This window comes from Salmo trutta, unplaced genomic scaffold, assembly GCF_901001165.1.
Source record: "Salmo trutta unplaced genomic scaffold, fSalTru1.1, whole genome shotgun sequence".
NCBI classification, from domain to species: Eukaryota; Metazoa; Chordata; class Actinopteri; order Salmoniformes; family Salmonidae; genus Salmo; species Salmo trutta.
The window spans coordinates 153,451-174,936 of NW_021822768.1; the positions used below are offsets into that span (position 1 = coordinate 153,451).

General features: G+C 45.5%; 1 protein-coding gene and 1 non-coding gene across 6 annotated transcripts in view; both read right to left on the reverse strand.

Moving 5' to 3' along the window:
* LOC115184253 (huntingtin) overlaps positions 1 to 20,770 on the reverse strand; it is a 63,140-nt gene extending 42,370 nt beyond the window's left edge. For 3 of the 5 annotated variants that reach the window (XM_029745287.1, XM_029745288.1, XM_029745289.1), the window contains exons 1-13: positions 20,410 to 20,715; positions 20,108 to 20,247; positions 18,911 to 18,974; positions 18,463 to 18,563; positions 16,616 to 16,762; positions 11,433 to 11,553; positions 10,913 to 11,058; positions 8,024 to 8,181; positions 4,946 to 5,148; positions 4,519 to 4,645; positions 4,128 to 4,255; positions 3,794 to 3,904; positions 773 to 850 (exon numbers count right to left, since the gene is read on the reverse strand). In XM_029745287.1, coding sequence (XP_029601147.1) covers positions 773 to 850; positions 3,794 to 3,904; positions 4,128 to 4,255; positions 4,519 to 4,645; positions 4,946 to 5,148; positions 8,024 to 8,181; positions 10,913 to 11,058; positions 11,433 to 11,553; positions 16,616 to 16,762; positions 18,463 to 18,563; positions 18,911 to 18,974; positions 20,108 to 20,247; positions 20,410 to 20,430 — 1,545 coding nt within the window. In that variant the 5' untranslated portion in view covers positions 20,431 to 20,715. Of the gene's footprint in view, positions 1 to 772; positions 851 to 3,793; positions 3,905 to 4,127; positions 4,256 to 4,518; positions 4,646 to 4,945; positions 5,149 to 8,023; positions 8,182 to 10,912; positions 11,059 to 11,432; positions 11,554 to 16,615; positions 16,763 to 18,462; positions 18,564 to 18,910; positions 18,975 to 20,107; positions 20,248 to 20,409 lie in introns of all 5 variants that reach the window. The other 2 variants (XM_029745285.1, XM_029745286.1) reach the window with 2 other exon arrangements.
* On the reverse strand, positions 465 to 595 carry LOC115184258 (small Cajal body-specific RNA 14). The gene has a single exon (XR_003874245.1).
* Positions 20,771 to 21,486: the final 716 nt, after the last annotated feature.

Consider the following 21,486-nt stretch of genomic DNA (forward strand, 5'->3'; position numbering starts at 1 on the left):
ACACACACACACACACTGACCTCTCTCTCTCTCTCACACACACACACACACACACACACACACACACACACTGACCTCTCTCTCACACACACACACACAGACCTCTCTCACACACACACACACACACACACTGACCTCTCTCTCACACACACACACACACACACACTGACCTCTCTCTCACACACACACACACACACACACTGACCTCTCTCTCTCTCACACACACACACACACACACACACTGACCTCTCTCTCTCTCACACACACACACACACACACACACACACTGACCTCTCTCTCACACACACACACACAGACCTCTCTCTCACACACACACACACACACACACACTGACCTCTCTCTCACACACTGACCTCTCTCTCTCTCTCACACACACACACACACACACACACACACACACACACACAAAGTGTCTTCAGACACGCTCTTCTGAACGTTAGTGTTTTGTATGGAACCATCGCACAGGGAGTCCGATATCTCTCAGTCCCTGTCGGCAGGTACCAGTCTCACTCTGTGGTGGGTCTAGAGACTACAGTACACTGACCAGTACAGTAGTCATTACACTGACCACCACACACACACACACACACACCGTACAGTACACTGACCAGTACAGTAGTCATTACACTGACCACCACACACACACAGTACAGTACAGACCTGTTGAACACATTACACTGACCACCACACACACACACACACACACACACACACACACACACACACACACACACACACACACAGTACAGACCTGTTGAACACAAACAGTGGCCATCAGAGGTTCTCTGGAGAAGCAGAGTTTCAGGTAGCTGAGGATCTCTTCCACACACTGATGGATCAGACAACAGTAATCAATACCTCATTATACTACAACTACCAACTAATCAATACCTCATTATACTACAACTACGAACTAATCAATACCTCATTATACTACAACTATTGACTAATCAATACCTCATTATACTACAACTACCAACTAATCAATACCTCATTATACTACAACTACTATCTAATCAATACGTCATTATACTACAACTATTATCTAATCAATACCTCATTATACTACAACTACCAACTAATCAATACCTCATTATACTACAACTACTATCTAATCAATACATCATTATACTACAACTATTATCTAATCAATACGTCATACTACAACTACGAACTAATCAATACCTCATTATACTACAACTATTGACTAATCAATACCTCATTATACTACAACTATTATCTAATCAATACGTCATTATACTACAACTATTATCTAATCAATACCTCATTATACTACAACTACCAACTAATCAATACCTCATTATACTACAACTACTATCTAATCAATACATCATTATACTACAACTATTATCTAATCAATACGTCATACTACAACTACGAACTAATCAATACCTCATTATACTACAACTATTGACTAATCAATACCTCATTATACTACAACTACTAACTAATCAATACCTCATTATACTACAACTATGAACTAACTAGTATCTAATAAATGTATTATTATATAATTAATAATAGTCATGCTTTCATACATCAGATTCTGGCATCGAAGCCCCTTAACCTCTCTGGGGTATGTGGGACGATTTCGTCCCACCTACGTAACAGCCACTGAAATCCAGTGGCGCGATTTTTGAATCGTTAGAAATACTATAACTTCAATTTCTCAAACATATGACTATTTCACAGCTATTTAAAGACAAGAATCTCGTTAATCTAACCCCACTGTCCGATTTCAAAAAGGCTTTACAACGAAAGCAAAACATTAGATTATGTCAGCAGAGTGCCCAGCCAGAAAAAATCTGACACCCATTTTTCAAGCTAGCATATCATGTCACATAAACCCAAACCACAGCTAAATGCAGCACTAACCTTTTATGATCTTCATCAGATGACACACCTAGGACATTGTGTTATACAATACATGCATGTCTGTTCAATCAAGTTCATATTTATATCAAAAACCAGCTTTTTACATTAGCATGTGACGTTCAGAAAAAGCATAACCACCGCAAACTTCCGGTGAATTTACTAACAGTTTGCTAAATTACTCACGATAAACGTTCACAAAAAGCATAACAATTATTTTAAGAATTATAGATACATTACCCCTCTATGCACTCGATATGTCCGATTTTAAAATAGCTTTTCGGATGAAGCACATTTTGCAATAATCTAAGTACATAGCCCGGCATTACAGGGCTAGCTATTTAGATACCCACCCAGGTCAGCCTCCACCAAAATCAAATTTCCTATAAGAAAAATGTTCTTACCTTGCTTGTTCTTCATCAGAATACACTGCCAGGACTTCTACTTCAATAACAAATGTTGGTTTGGTCCCAAATAATCCATCGTTATATTCCAACAGCGACGTTTTGTTCGTGTGTTCTAGAATGCTTCTTCGCGGTGTCGCGCATGGCGCATTGGCGTGTCAAAAATGTCTAAATATTCCATTACCGTACTTCGAAGCATGTCAACCGCTGTTTAAAACCAATTTTTATGCCATTTATGTCGTAGAGAAGTGATAATATTCCGACCGGGAGTATGCATTGAGCCTAAACAGCCGAATAAAAGTTCTCCTCAGAAGCGACTCATGCACGCGCATCATTCAAAGGTCCTCTCAGCATCCACTTACAAAAGGCGATAATATGTTTCAACCTGAGGCTCCCTCGTAAACCTTCAGGGTTTTCGCGGGCTCTGAGAGCCTATTGGAGCCCTGGGAATTGTCACGTTACAGCTAAGATCCTTACTTTTCAATAAAAAGATGCAAGACGCACGACTCCTTGTCAGACAGGGTACTTCCTGCTTGAAACCTTGTCAGGTTTTTGCCTGCCATAGGAGTTCTGTTATACTCACAGACACCATTCAAACAGTTTTAGAAAATTCAGAGTGTTTTCTATCCAACCTGAACAATAATATGCATATTCTAGCTTCTGAGTTGGTGTAGGAGGCAGTTAAAAATGGGAACATATTTTTTCCAAAATTCTCAATACTGCCCCCTACCCCAAACAGGTTAATCTACTTCCCCAGTCAGATGAACTTGTGGACACCATTTTTATGTCTCCGTGTCCAGTATGAAGGAAGTTAGATGTACTTTTGCGAGCCGATGCTAACTAGCGCTAGCGCAATGACTGGAGGTCTACAGGTACAGTAGCAATGCTTAAATGCCAGAATCTCGCAGTATCCCTTTAAGCTTATCGATATGAAAGGTGTTATAACACGTTTATTAACACGAATAAGAGTGTGAACTCGTTTATGAACATGAATAAGAGTGTTATAACTTGTTTATGAACATGAAGAGTGTTCCAACACGTTTATTAACATGAATAAGAGTGTTCCAACACGTTCATTAACACGAATAAGAGTGTTATAACTCGTTTATGAACATGAATACGAGTGTTATAACATGTTTATGAACATGAATAAGTGTTCTAACATGTATGAACATGAATAAGTGTTCCAGCACGTTTATGAACATGAATTAGAGTGTTATAACTCATTTATGAACATGAATAAGAGTATTATAACACGTTTATGAACATGAATAAGTGTGTTAACTCATTTATGAACATGAAGAGTGTTATAACTCATTTATGAACATGAATAAGAGTATTATAACTCATTTATGAACATGAATAAGAGTATTATAACACGTTTATGAACATGAATAAGAGTGTTATAACTCACTTATGAACATGAATAAGAGTGTTATAACACGTTTCTAAAGGTGTATTACGGTCGCTCTGACCTTTCCGATGTCGTGTAGCGTGGCCATCTCTAGCAGCTGAGACAGAACGTCCAGCGCAGAACGCAGGAACCCACCAAACTTCTCACTGGTGCTGTGGAGGTCCAACGTCACCTAGGAAACACACAACAAAAACATTGACAAGTACATAAGAAAACAAGTGTAGTAAAGTGAACAATTGCAGTTGTAAGAAGTTTCAGAAGTCATGTCGGCCATTTTACACATCCAGGTTGACTATTCTGATATTTCAGTGATTCAGAAAAGATGAACTCCAAAACATTTGAATGTGGCAAAGTAGTTGATGACTAGGAGTGTGTGTGTGTGTGTGTGTGTGTACCTTATAGTTGGTGTGTGTAGCTTTGAGGACGTCGTACAGTTTGAGGTAGGTAGGTAGATGATAGAAGTTTCCCAGGGTTGTGGACTTGTTGACGTTAGCGGTGGACCCCGCGCTGTCCGCTGGCCTGCCTGCTCACAAAGGTCAGAAAGAAAAAGGCAATAGGTCAAAAAGGTCATGAAGAGAGGGATCTTTGTGGATTGAAGCGCTGGGTATGTATCCTTCACACCATTTTTGCTGTTTGAAACCGTCGCACCTTTGACTGAAATCGTTCATTAATGAAGGACTAAGAAACGGACTGAAGTTAAAAAGAATCCATTGTTTCTATGAAGTTAAAGTCAGTGTGTACATGTTTCCTACAGAGCAAAAGAAGTCAGGAAGTGGACTACTGTACCAGTGTTGGTCTCGCTGCCTTTCTTAGGGCTCATGGGAGTGGTGCTTGGCTCTGCTACCTCCTTCTCCTTGCCTTTCCTTCTGATGGGGCTGAGAGAGGGAGCGTTGGCTAGGGACGGCAGGGTGGCCTGGGGGACAGAGAGGACAACACTGAGAGAGGGAGTGGTGGGTAGGGACGGCAGGGTGGCCTGGGGGACAGAGAGGACAACACAGAGAGGGAGCAGTGGCTAGGGACGGCAGGGTGGCCTGGGGGACAGAGAGGACAACACTGAGAATGGGAGCGGTGGCTAGGGACGGCAGGGTGGCCTGGGGGACAGAGAGGACAACACTGAGAGAGGGAGCGTTGGCTAGGGACGGCAGGGTGGCCTGGGGGACAGATTATCCCTTTGCATCTCTGATTTACACATTGTTTAGACACACACACCCACCTTGACGGCGGGTCCGGGCGGAGTGTCGTCCAGTACGTGGGCACAGATGTTGAGTATCTTGAGGATGTGAGAGAAGAGTTGTTCCACCAGGACCACCAGGGGGCGCTCCCCCACCGCTGCCCAGGGCTCCTCTGTCTTACTGGGGACTGGCCCTCCCTCCTCCTCCCCAGCCCAGGGACTACACATACACTTTGGAGCCGCCGCTGGAGAGAACGTTACAGCTTGGTGTCATGTTGGGAATACGACAGCTGAATGTTGTAACTGTTGTATTGTGGTATTTGATTAGGATCATTATCTGTTTCTATAGCAGCAGCTTCTCTTCCTGGGGTTTATTAGGACCATTATCTGTTTATATAGCAGCAGCTTCTCTTCCTGGGGTTTATTAGGATCATTATCTGTTTCTATAGCAGCAGCTTCTCTTCCTGGGGTTTATTAGGATCATTATCTGTTTCTATAGCAGCAGCTACTCTTCCTGGGGTTTATTAGGACCATTATCTGTTTCTATAGCAGCAGCTTCTCTTCCTGGGGTTTATTAGGACCATTATCTGTTTCTATAGCAGCAGCTTCTCTTCCTGGGGTTTATTAGGATCATTATCTGTTTCTATAGCAGCAGCTTCTCTTCCTGGGGTTTATTATGATCATTATCTGTTTCTATAGCAGCAGCTTCTCTTCCTGGGGTTTATTAGGATCATTATCTGTTTCTAAAGCAGCAGCTTCTCTTCCTGAGGTTACACACAAAACATGAACCATGACATAATACAGGAAGTCAATAGACAAGAACAGCTCAAGAACAGAACTACATACATTTTAGATATACATGTTACATGGGCTACACGTACAGTCAGGTTACCAGGTTCCCGGACACCGCTGTGTTTATGTTGTAATTATGTCGTAATAACGTTGTGCTAACGTTCGACAGGTTTGTTAAGGTGTGCTTAACGTTCTGTAAAGAGCGTACCAATTGTTGTACTAAGGTTTTATGAAGGCTGTAACAACGCGGGACAGGTAAACACTATAATATCAAGCAGGTGTATGCAGGTTTATCCAGGTGTGTTAACATTCTGTAAACATTATAATAACATCAAGCAGGTGTATACAGGTTTATCCAGGTGTGTTAACATTCTGTAAACACCTTAAAACCTCTTAGGTCTAGGGGGCAGTATTTTCACGGCCGGATGAAAAACGTACCCAATTTAAACAGGTTACTACTCTGTCCCAGAAACTAGAATATGCATATTATTAGTAGATTTGGATAGAAAACACTCAGAAGTTTCTAAAACTGTTTGAATGATGTCTGTGAGTATAACAGAACTCATATGGCAGGCAAAAACCTGAGAAAAAGTCAAGCAGGAAGTGGGAAGTCTGGTGCTTGTAGTCCTTTCAAGTGATTGCCTTGACTGTATACAGTGACTTAGGGTTCATTTTGCACTTCCTAAAGCTTCCACTAGATGTCAGCAGTCTTTAGAACGGTGTTTGAAGATTCTACGGTGAATTTGAAGGGAATACCAGCTGTGGTAAACTGGTGTCCCATTATAAGGCATGGGCTCAAGTCACGCGCAATGACTTGGGAGCGAGCTGAGTTCATATTCAATCCTAAAGAGAACGGATAGGTCTGGTTGGAATTTTATTGAAGATATATGATAAAAACAACCTAAAGATTGATTCTATACATCGTTTGACATGTTTCTAGAAACTGTAGTATAACTTTTTTGACTTTTCGTCTGGACTAAGTAAGCACGCGCGTAGTGGATTTGGATAGTGAACCTAACGCGCGAACAAAATGGATGTATTTGGACATAAAGATAAACTTTATCGAACATTTATTGTGGAGCTGGGATTCCTGGGAGTGCCTTCTGATGAAGATAATCAAAGGTAAGTGAATATTTATAATGTCATTTCTTAGTTTTATTGACTCCAAGATGTCGGGTTTCTGTTTGCTAGTTGTTAGTGTCATCTGGGCTGTACTCAGATTATTGCAAATTGTGCTTTCGCCGTGAACCTTTTTTGAAATGTGACAAAGCGATTACATTTAGGAGAAGTGTATCTATAATTCTGTGCATAACACTTCTATATTGATCAATGTTTACGATGAGAATTGACGTATTATGTGTGCTCATTGTGCTCATTCACCGGGAGGCTTGGAGGGAAAACATTTCTCAACATTACGCGCCAATGTAAAATGCTGTTTTTGGAAATAAATATGAACTTGATTGAACAAAACATACATGTATTGTGTAACATAATGTCCTAGGAGTGTCATCTGATGACGATCGTCAAAGGTTAGTGCTTCATTTAGCTGTGGTTTGGGTTTTTGTGATGCATAAAGTTGCTTGGGAAATGGCTGTGTGGTGTTTCTTGTTAAGTTTATGTCCTAACAATCTAATTTTATGCTTTCGCTGTAAAGCCTTTTTGAAATCGGACAATGTGGTTAGATTAACGAGAAGTTTATCTTTAAAATGGTGTAAAATAGTTGATTGTTTGAGAAAATTGAATTATGAGAATTTTAGCTGTTTTAAATTTGGCGCTCTGATTTTCCACTGGCTGTTGTCAAAATCAATCCCGTTAATGGGATTAGAACGGGAAGGGGTCACCAACAGGTTAATAACATCAAGCAGGTGTATCCAGGTTTATCCAGGTGTGTTAATAACATCAAGCAGGTGTATACAGGTTTATCCAGGTGTGTTAATAACATCAAGCAGGTGTATCCAGGTTTATCCAGGTGTGTTAATAACATCAAGCAGGTGTATACAGGTTTATCCAGGTGTGTTAATAACATCAAGCAGGTGTATACAGGTTTATCCAGGTGTGTTAATAACATCAAGCAGGTGTATACAGGTTTATCCAGGTGTGTTAATAACATCAAGCAGGTGTATGCAGGTGTTGTGTCCAGGTGTGTTGTGTCCAGGTGTGTTGTGTCCAGGTGTGTTAATAACATCAAGCAGGTGTATACAGTTGTTGTGTCCAGGTGTGTTGTGTCCAGGTGTGTTGTGTCCAGGTGTGTTGTGTCCAGGTGTGTTGTGTCCAGGTGTGTTGTGTCCAGGTGTGTTGTGTCCAGGTGTGTTGTGTCCAGGTACGTACCAGCGAGCAGGTTCCCGGCCAGCAGCAGAGCATCTTGGTGAGCAGAGAGGTCCAGAGGGAACCAGGCAGAGGACAGTAGAGACAACACCATGTTAGCCATCCCTACTGTTAGAGTCCTTTTCCCTTCCTCCAATGGGCCTGAGCCGGGCTGGGAGAGGCTGGGAGAGAGAAATATTAAATACAAACTCCACACTGAGGGGTGTGTGTGTGTGTGTACCTGTGTGAGCGTGTGTGTGTGTGTACCTGTGTGAGCGTGTGTACCTGTGTGAGCGTGTGTGTGTGTGTACCTGTGTGAGCGTGTGTGTGTGTGTACCTGTGTGAGCGTGTGTGTGTGTGTGTACCTGTGTGAGCGCGTGTGTGTGTGTACCTGTGTGAGCGCGCGCGTGTGTGTACCTGTGTGAGCGCGTGTGTGTGTGTGTGTACCTGTGTGAGCGTGTGTACCTGTGTGAGCGTGTGTGTGTGTACCTGTGTGAGCGTGTGTGTGTGTGTGTACCTGTGTGAGCGTGTGTGTGTGTACCTGTGTGAGCGCGTGTGTACCTGTGTGAGCGTGTGTGTGTGTACCTGTGTGAGCGCGTGTGTGTGTGTACCTGTGTGAGCGCGTGTGTGTGTGTGTGTGTGTGTGTACCTGTGTGAGTGCGTGTGTGTGTGTGTGTACCTGTGTGAGTGCGTGTGTGTGTGTGTGTACCTGTGTGAGTGCGTGTGTGTGTGTGTGTGTACCTGTGTGAGTGCGTGTGTGTGTGTGTGTACCTGTGTGAGTGCGTGTGTGTGTGTGTGTGTACCTGTGTGAGCGTGTGTGTGAGCGTGTGTGTACCTGTGTGAGCGTGTGTGTGTGTGTGTGAGCGTGTGAGCGTGTGTGTGAGCGTGTGTGTACCTGTGTGAGCGTGTGTGTGTGTGTGAGCGTGTGTGTGTGTGTACCTGTGTGAGCGTGTGTGTGTGTGTGTGTGTGTGTACCTGTGTGAGCGCGTGTGTGTGTACCTGTGTGAGCGCGTGTGTGTGTGTGTGTGTGTGTGTACCTGTGTGAGCGTGTGTGTGTGTACCTGTGTGAGCGTGTGTGTGTGTGTACCTGTGTGAGCGTGTGTGTGAGCGTGTGTGTGTGTGTACCTGTGTGAGCGCGTGTGTGTACCTGTGTGAGCGCGTGTGTGTGTGTGTGTGTGTGTGCGCGTGTGTACCTGTGTGTGTGTGTGTGTGTACCTGTGTGAGCGTGTGTGTGTGTGTACCTGTGTGTGTGTGTGTGTACCTGTGTGAGAGTGTGTGTGTGTGTGAGTGTACCTGTGTGAGCGCGTGTGTGTGTACCTGTGTGAGCGTGTGTGTGTGTGTACCTGTGTGTGCGTGTGTGTGTGTACCTGTGTGAGCGTGTGTGTGTGTGTACCTGTGTGAGCGTGTGTGTGAGCGCGTGTGTGTGTGTGTGTGTACCTGTGTGAGTGCGTGTGTGTGTGTACCTGTGTGAGTGCGTGTGTGTGTGTGTGTACCTGTGTGAGTGCGTGTGTGTGTGTGTGTGTACCTGTGTGAGTGCGTGTGTGTGTGTGTGTGTGTACCTGTGTGAGCGTGTGTGTGAGCGTGTGTGTACCTGTGTGAGCGTGTGTGTGTGTGTGTGAGCGTGTGAGCGTGTGTGTGAGCGTGTGTGTACCTGTGTGAGCGTGTGTGTGTGTGTGTGAGCGTGTGTGTGTGTGTACCTGTGTGAGCGTGTGTGTGTGTGTGTGTACCTGTGTGAGCGCGTGTGTGTGTACCTGTGTGAGCGCGTGTGTGTGTGTGTGTGTGTGTACCTGTGTGAGCGTGTGTGTGTGTACCTGTGTGAGCGTGTGTGTGTGTGTACCTGTGTGAGCGCGTGTGTGTACCTGTGTGAGCGTGTGTGTGTGTGTGTGTTTGTGCGCGTGTGTACCTGTGTGTGTGTGTGTGTGTACCTGTGTGAGTGTGTGTGTGTGTGTGTACCTGTGTGTGTGTGTGTGTACCTGTGTGAGAGTGTGTGTGTGTGTGAGTGTACCTGTGTGAGCGCGTGTGAGTGTACCTGTGTGAGCGCGTGTGTGTGTACCTGTGTGAGCGTGTGTGTGTGTGTACCTGTGTGTGTGTACCTGTGTGAGCGTGTGTGTGTGTGTACCTGTGTGAGCGTGTGTGTGTGTGTGTGTGTGTGTGTGTGTACCTGTGTGAGCGTGTGTGTGAGCGTGTGTGTGTGTGTACCTGTGTGAGCGCGTGTGTGTGTGTGCGCGTGTGTACCTGTGTGTGTGTGTGTGTGTGTACCTGTGTGAGCGTGTGTGTGTGTGTACCTGTGTGTGTGTGTGTACCTGTGTGAGAGTGTGTGTGTGTGTGTGTGAGTGTACCTGTGTGAGCGCGTGTGTGTGTACCTGTGTGAGCGTGTGTGTGTGTGTGTACCTGTGTGTGCGTGTGTGTGTGTACCTGTGTGAGCGTGTGTGTGTGTGTACCTGTGTGAGCGTGTGTGTGTGTGTGTGTGTGTGTGTGTGTGTGTGTACCTGTGTGAGCGTGTGTGTGTGTGTGTGTGTGTGTGTGTGTGTGTGTACCTGTGTGAGCGTGTGTGTGTGTACCTGTGTGAGCGTGTGTGTGTGTGTGTGTGTGTACCTGTGTGAGAGTGTGTGTGTGTGTGTGAGTGTACCTGTGTGAGCGCGTGTGTGTGTACCTGTGTGAGCGTGTGTGTGTGTGTACCTGTGTGTGCGTGTGTGTGTGTACCTGTGTGAGCGTGTGTGTGTGTACCTGTGTGAGCCTGTGTGAGCGTGTGTGTGTGTGTGTGTGTGTGTGTGTGTGTGTGTGTGTGTGTGTGTGTGTGTGTGTGTGTACCTGTGTGAGCGTGTGTGTGTGTGTGTGTGTGTACCTGTGTGAGCGTGTGTGTGTGTGTGTGTGTGTGTGTGTGTGTGTGTGTGTGTGTGTGTGTGTGTGTACCTGTGTGAGCGTGCCCGAGAGCGGTTGAGGTTGGATCGGTTGGGGTGTGTGACGGTGGAGCTGACGTAACCACAGTGCCAGCCCGTACTCCAGGTGCATGCTGGGAAGGTGGTGGTCAGAAGATGCAGCGCCTCACAGCAGCCAAACTACACAGGAAGGAAAAAAAGGACAGATTGATAATTCCATTTCCTAAAGGAGACGTTTCCTAAATGAGACAATAAGGTATGTTGTCCTGGAGGGATGGACGTCTGGCCCACGGAGGAGGAGGACACCAAGGACACTCACTGTGAGGGCCCTAAGACATGGAGGTGTGTGTGTGTGTGTGTGTGTGTACTCACAGTGAGGGCCCTAGACATGGAGGTGTGCGTCTGTGTGCGTCTGTGTGTGTGTGTGTGTACTCACAGTGAGGGCCCTAGACATGGAGGTGTGTGTGTGTGTGTGTGTGTACTTACTGTGAGGGCCCTAGACATGGAGGTGTGCGTCTGTGTGTGTGTGTGTGTGTGTGTGTGTGTGTACTCACAGTGAGGGCCCTTGACGTAGAAGAGGTGAGAGCGTGGGACACAGCAGAGACGACTCTTGACAAGTTATTCTCCACAGTGACGTCTGACACCCCCTGAGACAGGTTATAACCACGATACGTCCTGACATAGAGAAAGAGAGATGCAGGATGAATTGGAAAAGTCTCTCTGGCGATCTCCTCTGATGTCAGAGTCTGCTTTGAGAGAGCAAGAGCTCAGAATAAGGGAATGAATTTGTGAACGCTCTAATCTCTGTTGTTATACCAGGAGTCAGTCAACAGACTAAAAGACTGAACTAAAGTGTTGCTGATAATACAATTAAAGTCATTAACCCTGGAGATGAACACCCTCTACCAGGACCTGGAGATGAACACCCTCTACCAGGACCTGGAGATGAACACCCTCTACCAGCTCTACCAGGATCTCGAGATGAACACCCTCTACCAGGACCTGGAGATGAACACCCTCTACCAGGACCTGAACACCCTCTACCAGGACCTGGAGATGAACACCCTCTACCAGGACCTGGAGATGAACACCCTCTACCAGGACCTGGAGATGAACACCCTCTACCAGGACCTGGAGATGAACACCCTCTACCAGGACCTGGAGATGAACACCCTCTACCAGGACCTGGAGATGAACACCCTCTACCAGGACCTGGAGATGAACACCCTCTACCAGGACCTGGAGATGAGGTCTGTTAGGACCAGTCTAATGGTCAGGAGGGAGGTGTTCTCTAATCTGTGTCTGGAACTAGCCAGTTAGCATGACGCTCGGATCAACCCTACTCCTCAGACAGAGACCAGACAGAACTAGCCAGTTAGCATGACGCTCGGATCAACCCTACTCCTCAGACAGACACCAGACAGAACTAGCCAGTTAGCTAGGGTGCATGACGCTCGGATCAACCCTACTCCTCAGACAGAGACCAGACCGAACTAGTCAGTTAGCATGACGCTCGGATCAACCCTACTCCTCAGACAGAGACCAGACAGAACTAGTCAGTTAGCTAGGGTGCATGACGCTCGGATCAACCCTACTCCTCGGACAGACACCAGACAGAACTAGCCAGTTAGCTAGGGTGCATGACGCTCGGATCAACCCTACTCCTCAGACAGAGACCAGACCGAACTAGCCAGTTAGCATGACGCTCGGATCAACCCTACTCATCAGACAGAGACCAGACAGAACTAGTCAGTTAGCTAGGGTGCATGATGCTCGGATCAACCCTACTCCTCGGACAGACACCAGACAGAACTAGCCAGTTAGCTAGGGTGCATGACGCTCGGATCAACCCTACTCCTCAGACAGAGACCAGACCGAACTAGCCAGTTAGCATGACGCTCGGATCAACCCTACTCCTCGGACAGACACCAGACAGAACTAGCCAGTTAGCTAGGGTGCATGACGCTCGGATCAACCCTACTCCTCAGACAGAGACCAGACCGAACTAGCCAGTTAGCATGACCCTCGGATCAACCCTACTCATCAGACAGAGACCAGACAGAACTAGCCAGTTAGCATGACGCTCGGATCAACCCTACTCCTCGGACAGAGACCAGACAGAACTAGCCAGTTAGCATGACGCTCGGATCAACCCTACTCCTCGGACAGAGACCAGACAGAACTAGTCAGTTAGCTAGGGTGCATGATGCTCGGATCAACCCTACTCCTCAGACAGAGACCAGACAGAACTAGTCAGTTAGCTAGGGTGCATGATGCTCGGATCAACCCTACTCCTCAGACAGAGACCAGTAAAGTGTGTATATATACATACCTGGTGATGGTAGAGACAGTAAAGTGTGTTTATATACATACCTGGTGATGGTAGAGACAGTAAAGTGTGTATATATACATACCTGGTGATGGTAGAGACAGTAAAGTGTATATATACCTGGTGATGGTAGAGACAGTAAAGTGTATATATACCTGGTGATGGTAGAGACAGTAAAGTGTATATATACCTGGTGATGGTAGAGACAGTAAAGTGTATATATACCTGGTGATGGTAGAGACAGTAAAGTGTGTATATACCTGGTGATGGTAGAGACAGTAAAGTGTATATATACCTGGTGATGGTAGAGACAGTAAAGTGTATATATACCTGGTGATGGTAGAGACAGTAAAGTGTATATATACCTGGTGATGGTAGAGACAGTAAAGTGTATATATACCTGGTGATGGTAGAGACAGTAAAGTGTATATATACCTGGTGATGGTAGAGACAGTAAAGTGTGTATATATATATACCTGGTGATGGTAGAGACAGTAAAGTGTATATATACCTGGTGATGGTAGAGACAGTAAAGTGTATATATACCTGGTGATGGTAGAGACAGTAAAGTGTATATATACCTGGTGATGGTAGAGACAGTAAAGTGTATATATATATACATACCTGGTGATGGTAGAGACAGTAAAGTATATACATACCTGGTGATGGTAGAGACAGTAAAGTGTATATATACCTGGTGACGGTAGAGACAGTAAAGTGTATATATACCTGGTGACGGTAGAGACAGTAAAGTGTATATATACCTGGTGACGGTAGAGACAGTAAAGTGTATATACACCTGGTGATGGTAGAGACAGTAAAGTGTATATATACCTGGTGATGGTAGAGACAGTAAAGTGTATATATACCTGGTGATGGTAGAGACAGTAAAGTGTATATATATACATACCTGGTGATGGTAGAGACAGTAAAGTATATACATACCTGGTGATGGTAGAGACAGTAAAGTGTATATATACCTGGTGACGGTAGAGACAGTAAAGTGTATATATACCTGGTGACGGTAGAGACAGTAAAGTGTATATATACCTGGTGACGGTAGAGACAGTAAAGTGTATATATACCTGGTGACGGTAGAGACAGTAAAGTGTATATATACCTGGTGACGGTAGAGACAGTAAAGTGTATATATACCTGGTGACGGTAGAGACAGTAAAGTGTATATATACCTGGTGATGGTAGAGACAGTAAAGTGTATATATACCTGGTGACGGGTAGAGACAGTAAAGTGTATATATACCTGGTGATGGTAGAGACAGTAAAGTGTATATATACCTGGTGATGGTAGAGACAGTAAAGTGTATATATACCTGGTGATGGTAGAGACAGTAAAGTGTATATATACCTGGTGATGGTAGAGACAGTAAAGTGTATATATACCTGGTGATGGTAGAGACAGTAAAGTGTATATATACCTGTGATGGTAGAGACAGTAAAGTGTATATATACCTGGTGATGGTAAGACAGTAAAGTGTATATATACCTGGTGCCGGTAGAGACAGTAAAGTGTATAGATACCTGGTGACTGGTAAGACAGTAAGTGTATATATACCTGGTGATGGTAGAGACAGTAAAGTGTATATATATACCTGGTGATGGTAGAGACAGTAAAGTGTATATATACCTGGTGATGTAGAGACAGTAAAGTGCTATATATACCTGGTGATGGTAGAGACAGTAAAGTGTAATATATACCTGGTGATGGTAGAGACAGTAAAGTGTATATATACCTGGTGGATGGTAGAGACAGTAAAGTGTATAGTATACCTGGTGACGGTAGAGACAGTAGAGTGTATATATACCTGGTGATGGTAGAGACAGGAAAGTTGTATATATCTATACAGTAGGTTGATGGTACGAGACAGTAAAAGTGGTATATTATACCGGGTGATGGTAGAGACAGTAGAAGTGTAGGATATACCTGGTGATGGTAGAGACAGTAAAGTGTAATATACCTGGTGATGGTATAGACAGTAAAGTGTATATATACCATGGTGGATGGTATAGACAGTAAAGTGTATATATACCTGGTGACTGGTAGAGACAGTAAGTGTATATATACCTGGTGATGGTAGAGACAGTAAAGTATGTATATATACCTGGTGATGGTAGAGACAGTAAAGTGTATATATACCTGGTGATGGTAGAGACAGTAAAGTGTGTATATACCTGGTGATGGTAGAGACAGTAAAGTGTATATATACATACCTGGTGATGGTAGAGACAGTAAGTGTATATATACCTGGTGATGGTAGAGACAGTAAAGTGTATATATACCTGGTGATGGTAGAGACAGTAAAGTGTATATATACATACCTGGTGATGGTAGAGACAGTAAAGTGTATATATACCTGGTGATGGTAGAGACAGTAAAGTGTATATATACCTGGTGATGGTAGAGACAGTAAAGTGTATATATACCTGGTGATGGTAGAGACAGTAAAGTGTATATATACCTGGTGATGGTAGAGACAGTAAGTGTATACATACCTGGTGATGGTAGAGACAGTAAAGTGTATATATATACCTGGTGATGGTAGAGACAGTAAAGTGTATATATACCTGGTGATGGTAGAGACAGTAAAGTGTATATATATACCTGGTGATGGTAGAGACAGTAAAGTGTATATATACCTGGTGATGGTAGAGACAGTAAAGTGTATATATACCTGGTGATGGTAGAGACAGTAAAGTGTATATATACCTGGTGATGGTAGAGACAGTAAAGTGTATATATACCTGGTGATGGTAGAGACAGTAAAGTGTATACATACCTGGTGATGGTAGAGACAGTAAAGTGTATATATACCTGGTGATGGTAGAGACAGTAAAGTGTATACATACCTGGTGTGGTAGAGACAGTAAAGTGTATATGGTAGAGACAGTAAAGTGTATATATACCTGGTGATGGTAGAGACAGTAAAGTGTATATACCTGGTGATGGTAGAGACAGTAAGGTATATATACCTGGTGATGGTAGAGACAGTAAAGTGTATATATACCTGGTGATGGTAGAGACAGTAAAGTGTATACATACCTGGTGATGGTAGAGACAGTAAAGTGTATATATACCTGGTGATGGTAGAGACAGTAAAGTGTATATATACCTGGTGATGGTAGAGACAGTAAAGTGTATATATACCTGGTGATGGTAGAGACAGTAAAGTGTATATATACCTGGTGATGGTAGAGACAGTAAAGTGTATATATACCTGGTGATGGTAGAGACAGTAAAGTGTATATATACCTGGTGATGGTAGAGACAGTAAAGTGTATACATACCTGGTGATGGTAGAGACAGTAAAGTGTGTATATACCTGGTGATGGTAGAGACAGTAAAGTGTATATATACCTGGTGATGGTAGAGACAGTAAAGTGTATATATACCTGGTGATGGTAGAGACAGTAAAGTGTGAAGGCGGTAGCGTCTCATGCATCAGTAACTGCAGATAGACAGAGCTCTGGTCCCTGGCTATAGCCACCACTGGATCAGCCTGACCCTGGTCACACTCATAGAACAACATGCTGACCAGCCTGGAGGACAGAACACAGGACAGCTGGTTGAAGGAGAGAGGATGGAAAGGACGAGATTTGCTTTCAATCACACCGTCACACACACACACACACACACACACTCTGACACACACACACACACACACTCTGACACACACTGTCACACACACTCTGACACACACACACTCTGACACACACACACTGACACACACACACACACACACACTCTGACACACACACACACACACTCTGACACACACACACACACACACACACACACTCTGACACACACACACACACACTCTGACACACACACACACACACACACTCTGACACACACTCTGACACACACACACACTCTGACACACACACACACACACACACACACAACACACACACAGACACACACCCACACTCTGACACACACACACACTCTGACACACACACACACACTCTGACACACACACACACACACTCTGACACACACACACACTCTGACACACACACACACACACTCTGACACACACACACTCTGACACACACACACACTCTGACACACACACACTCTGACACACACACACTCTGACACACACACACACTCTGACACACACACACTCTGACACACACACACTCTGACACACACACACACACACTCTGACACACACACACACACACACACACTCTGACACACACACACTGACACACACACACACACTCTGACACACACACACACACACACTCTGACACACACACACACTCTGACACTCTGACACACACACACAAACACACACACACACACACACTCTGACACACACACACACTGACACACACACACACACTCTGACACACACACACACACTCTGACACTCTGACACACACACACACAGACACACACACACACACTCTGACACACACACACACACACTCTGACACACACACACACACACTCTGACACACACTCACACACACACACACACACACTCTGACACACACACACACACACTCTGACACACACACACACACTCTGACACACACACACACTCTGACACACACACACACTCTGACACACACACACCTCTGACACACACACACACTCTGACACACACACACACTCTGACACACACACACACTCTGACACACACACACACTCTGACACACACACACACACTCTGACACACACACACTCTGACACACACACACACTCTGACACACACACACACTCTGACACACACACACACTCTGACACACACACACACTCTGACACACACACACACACTCTGACACACACACACACACTCTGACACACACACACACTCTGACACACACACACTCTGACACACACACACTCTGACACACACACACTCTGACACACACACACTCTGACACACACACTCTGACACACACACTCTGACACACACACTCTGACACACACACACTCTGACACACACCACACACACACACACACACACACTCTGACACACACACACACACACTCTGACACACACACACACACACACACACTCTGACACACACACACACTCTGACACACACACTCTGACACACACACTCTGACACACACACTCTGACACACACACTCTGACACACACACTCTGTCACACACACACTCTGTCACACTGACACACACTCTGTCACACTGACACACACTCTGTCACACTGACACACACTCTGTCACACTGACACACACAAAGTCCTACCCGTACCTGCTGACAGTGGCAGCGGCTATGTGTCGTACTCGAGGGTCTTCGTCTCCCAACAACTGAATCACAACCCCATTCAACACTCTCTCCTGTAACCTTAGCAACTAGACAGAGAGAGAGAGAGAGCATGGAGGATGTCAAGTGAATAGAGAGCTGGATGGACAGAGACCGAGAGAGAGAGAGAGACACAGAGAGAGAGAGAGAGAAAACACAGAGAGAGAGAGACACAGAGAGAGAGAGAGACACACAGAGAGAGAGAGACACACAGAGAGAGAGAGACACACAGAGAGAGAGAGAGAGACACACAGAGAGAGAGAGACACAGAGAGAGAGAGAGAGAGAGAGAGAGAGAGACACACAGAGAGAGACACACAGAGAGAGAGAGACACAGAGAGAGAGAGAGAGAGAGAGAGAGAGAGACACAGAGAGAGAGAGATATTGGAAGGTCTTACCCCAGTGTAGTGATGCTCTCCTTTGTGTAAACTCTCTGTTCTCTTCTCCAGGAAGTTCACCAACCTGGAAACACCAAGACAACAATCTAGAGATCCACACATTCAACCATCCAGTCACTCTACACATTAACTCCAGAAAGAGTTCTGATCTAGGATCAGGGTCCAGTATTCATAAAGATTATCAGAGTCGGAGTTCTGATCCAGGATCGGGTCCAGTATTCATAAAGATTATCAGAGTAGGAGTTCTGATCTAAGTTCTGATCCAGTATTCATAAAGATGATCAGAGTAGGAGTTCTGATCTAGGATCAGGTCCAGTATTCATAAAGATGATCAGAGTAGGAGTTCTGATCTAGGATCAGGTCCAGTATTCATAAAGATTATCAGAGTAGGAGTTCTGATCTAGGATAAGGTCCAGTATTCATAAAGATTATCAGAGTAGGGGTTCTGATCTAGGATCAGGTCCAGTATTCATAAAGATTATCAGAGTAGGAGTTCTGATCTAGGATAAGGTCCAGTATTCATAAAGATTATCAGAGTAGGGGTTCTGATCCAGGATCAGGTCCAGTATTCATAAAGATTATCAGAGTAGGAGTTCTGATCCAGGATCAGGTACAGTATTCATAAAGATGATCAGAGTAGGAGTTCTGATCTAGGATCAGGTCCAGTATTCATAAAGATGATCAGAGTAGGAGTTCTGATCCAGGATCAGGTCCAGTATTCATAAAGATTATCAGAGTAGGAGTTCTGATCCAGGATCAGGTACAGTATTCATAAAGATGATCAGAGTGGGAGTTCTGATCCAGGATCAGGTCCAGTATTCATAAAGATTATCAGAGTAGGAGTTCTGATCCAGGATCAGGTCCAGTATTCATAAAGATGATCAGAGTAGGAGTTCTGATCCAGGATCAGGTCCAGTATTCATTAAGATTATCAGAGTAGGACTTCTGATCTAGGATCAGGTCCAGTATTCATAAAGATTATCAGAGTAGGAGTTCTGATCTAGGATCAGGTCCAGTATTCATAAAGATTATCAGAGTAGGAGTTCTGATCTAGGATCAGGTCCAGTATTCATAAAGATGATCAGAGTAGGAGTTCTGATCTAGGATCAGGTCCCCCTACTTACTCGTTATGATTTGGCCAAACTGGATCCTAAAAACCATTCTGGAACGTTTGGAGGCAGATTCTGGAACTCTTACCGGAAATCTATCTCTGCCAGAGTGTCGAGGAGTTCCGTCCTGACCAGCCAATAGGAACAGTCCTTTAAGGTCAGCAGGTCAACCAGGAGACGCAGACCCAACTCACTCAGAGTACTGCTACAAAGAGTCATGATGCAGTGCTGCAACACACACACACGTTAATACACATAGCACACACACACACACACACACATTAATACACACACACACACACACACACACACACACACACACACGTTAATACACATAGCACACACACACACAGCACACACACACACGCTGTCCTTCTATCCGTCTCTTACCCTGACTGCAGAGCAGGCCATCTTACCCTGACTGCAGAGCAGGCCATCTTACCCTGACTGCAGAGCAGGCCATCTTACCCTGACTGCAGAGCAGGCCATCTTACCCTGACTGCAGAGCAGGCCATCTTACCCTGACTGCAGAGCAGGCCATCTTACCCTGACTGCAGAGCAGGCCATCTTACCCTGACTGCAGAGCAGGCCATCTTACCCTGACTGCAGAGCAGGCCATCTTACCCTGACTGCAGAGCAGGCCATCTTACCCTGACTGCAGAGCAGGCCATCTTACAGGTGACAGAGGACTCGTCCTTTAGAGTGTTCTGTAGTACAGGAACTAGATCCACCAGGGATAACGGGTTACCTAGTGGAGAGAGAGAGAGGGAGGAGAGGGGGAGGAGAGGAAGGAGAGGGGGAGGAGAGGGGGAGGAGGAGAGGGAGGAGAGGAAGGAGAGGAGGGGGAGAGGGGAAAGGGAGAGGAGAGGAGAGAGGGGAGAGGAGATGAGAGAGAGGGAGAGGAGATGAGAGAGAGGGGAGAGGAGATGAGAGAGAGGGGAGAGGGAGGAGATGAGAGAGAGGGGAAAGGGAGAGGGAGGGAGAGGAGATGAGAGAGGGAGGAGAGGGAGGGAGAGGAGATGAGAGAGAGGGGAGAGGAGATGAGAGAGAGGGGAGAGGAGATGAGAGAGAGGGGAGAGGGAGGAGATGAGAGAGAGGGGAAAGGGAGAGGGAGGGAGAGGAGATGAGAGAGGGAGGAGAGGGAGGGAGAGGGAGAGGAGATGAGAGAGATGAGAGAGAGGGGAGAGGAGATGAGAGAGAGGGGAGAGGGAGGAGATGAGAGAGAGGAGATGAGGGAGAGGGAGGGAGAGGAGATGAGAGAGGGAGGAGAGGGAGGGAGAGGAGATGAGAGAGAGGGGAGAGGGAGGGAGAGGAGATGAGAGAGAGGGGAGAGGGAGGGAGAGGAGATGAGAGAGAGGGGAGAGGAGATGAGAGGAGGGAGGAGAGGGAGGGAGAGGAGATGAGAGAGGGAGGAGAGGGAGGGAGGAGAGGGGAGAGGGAGGGAGAGGAGATGAGAGAGGGAGGAGA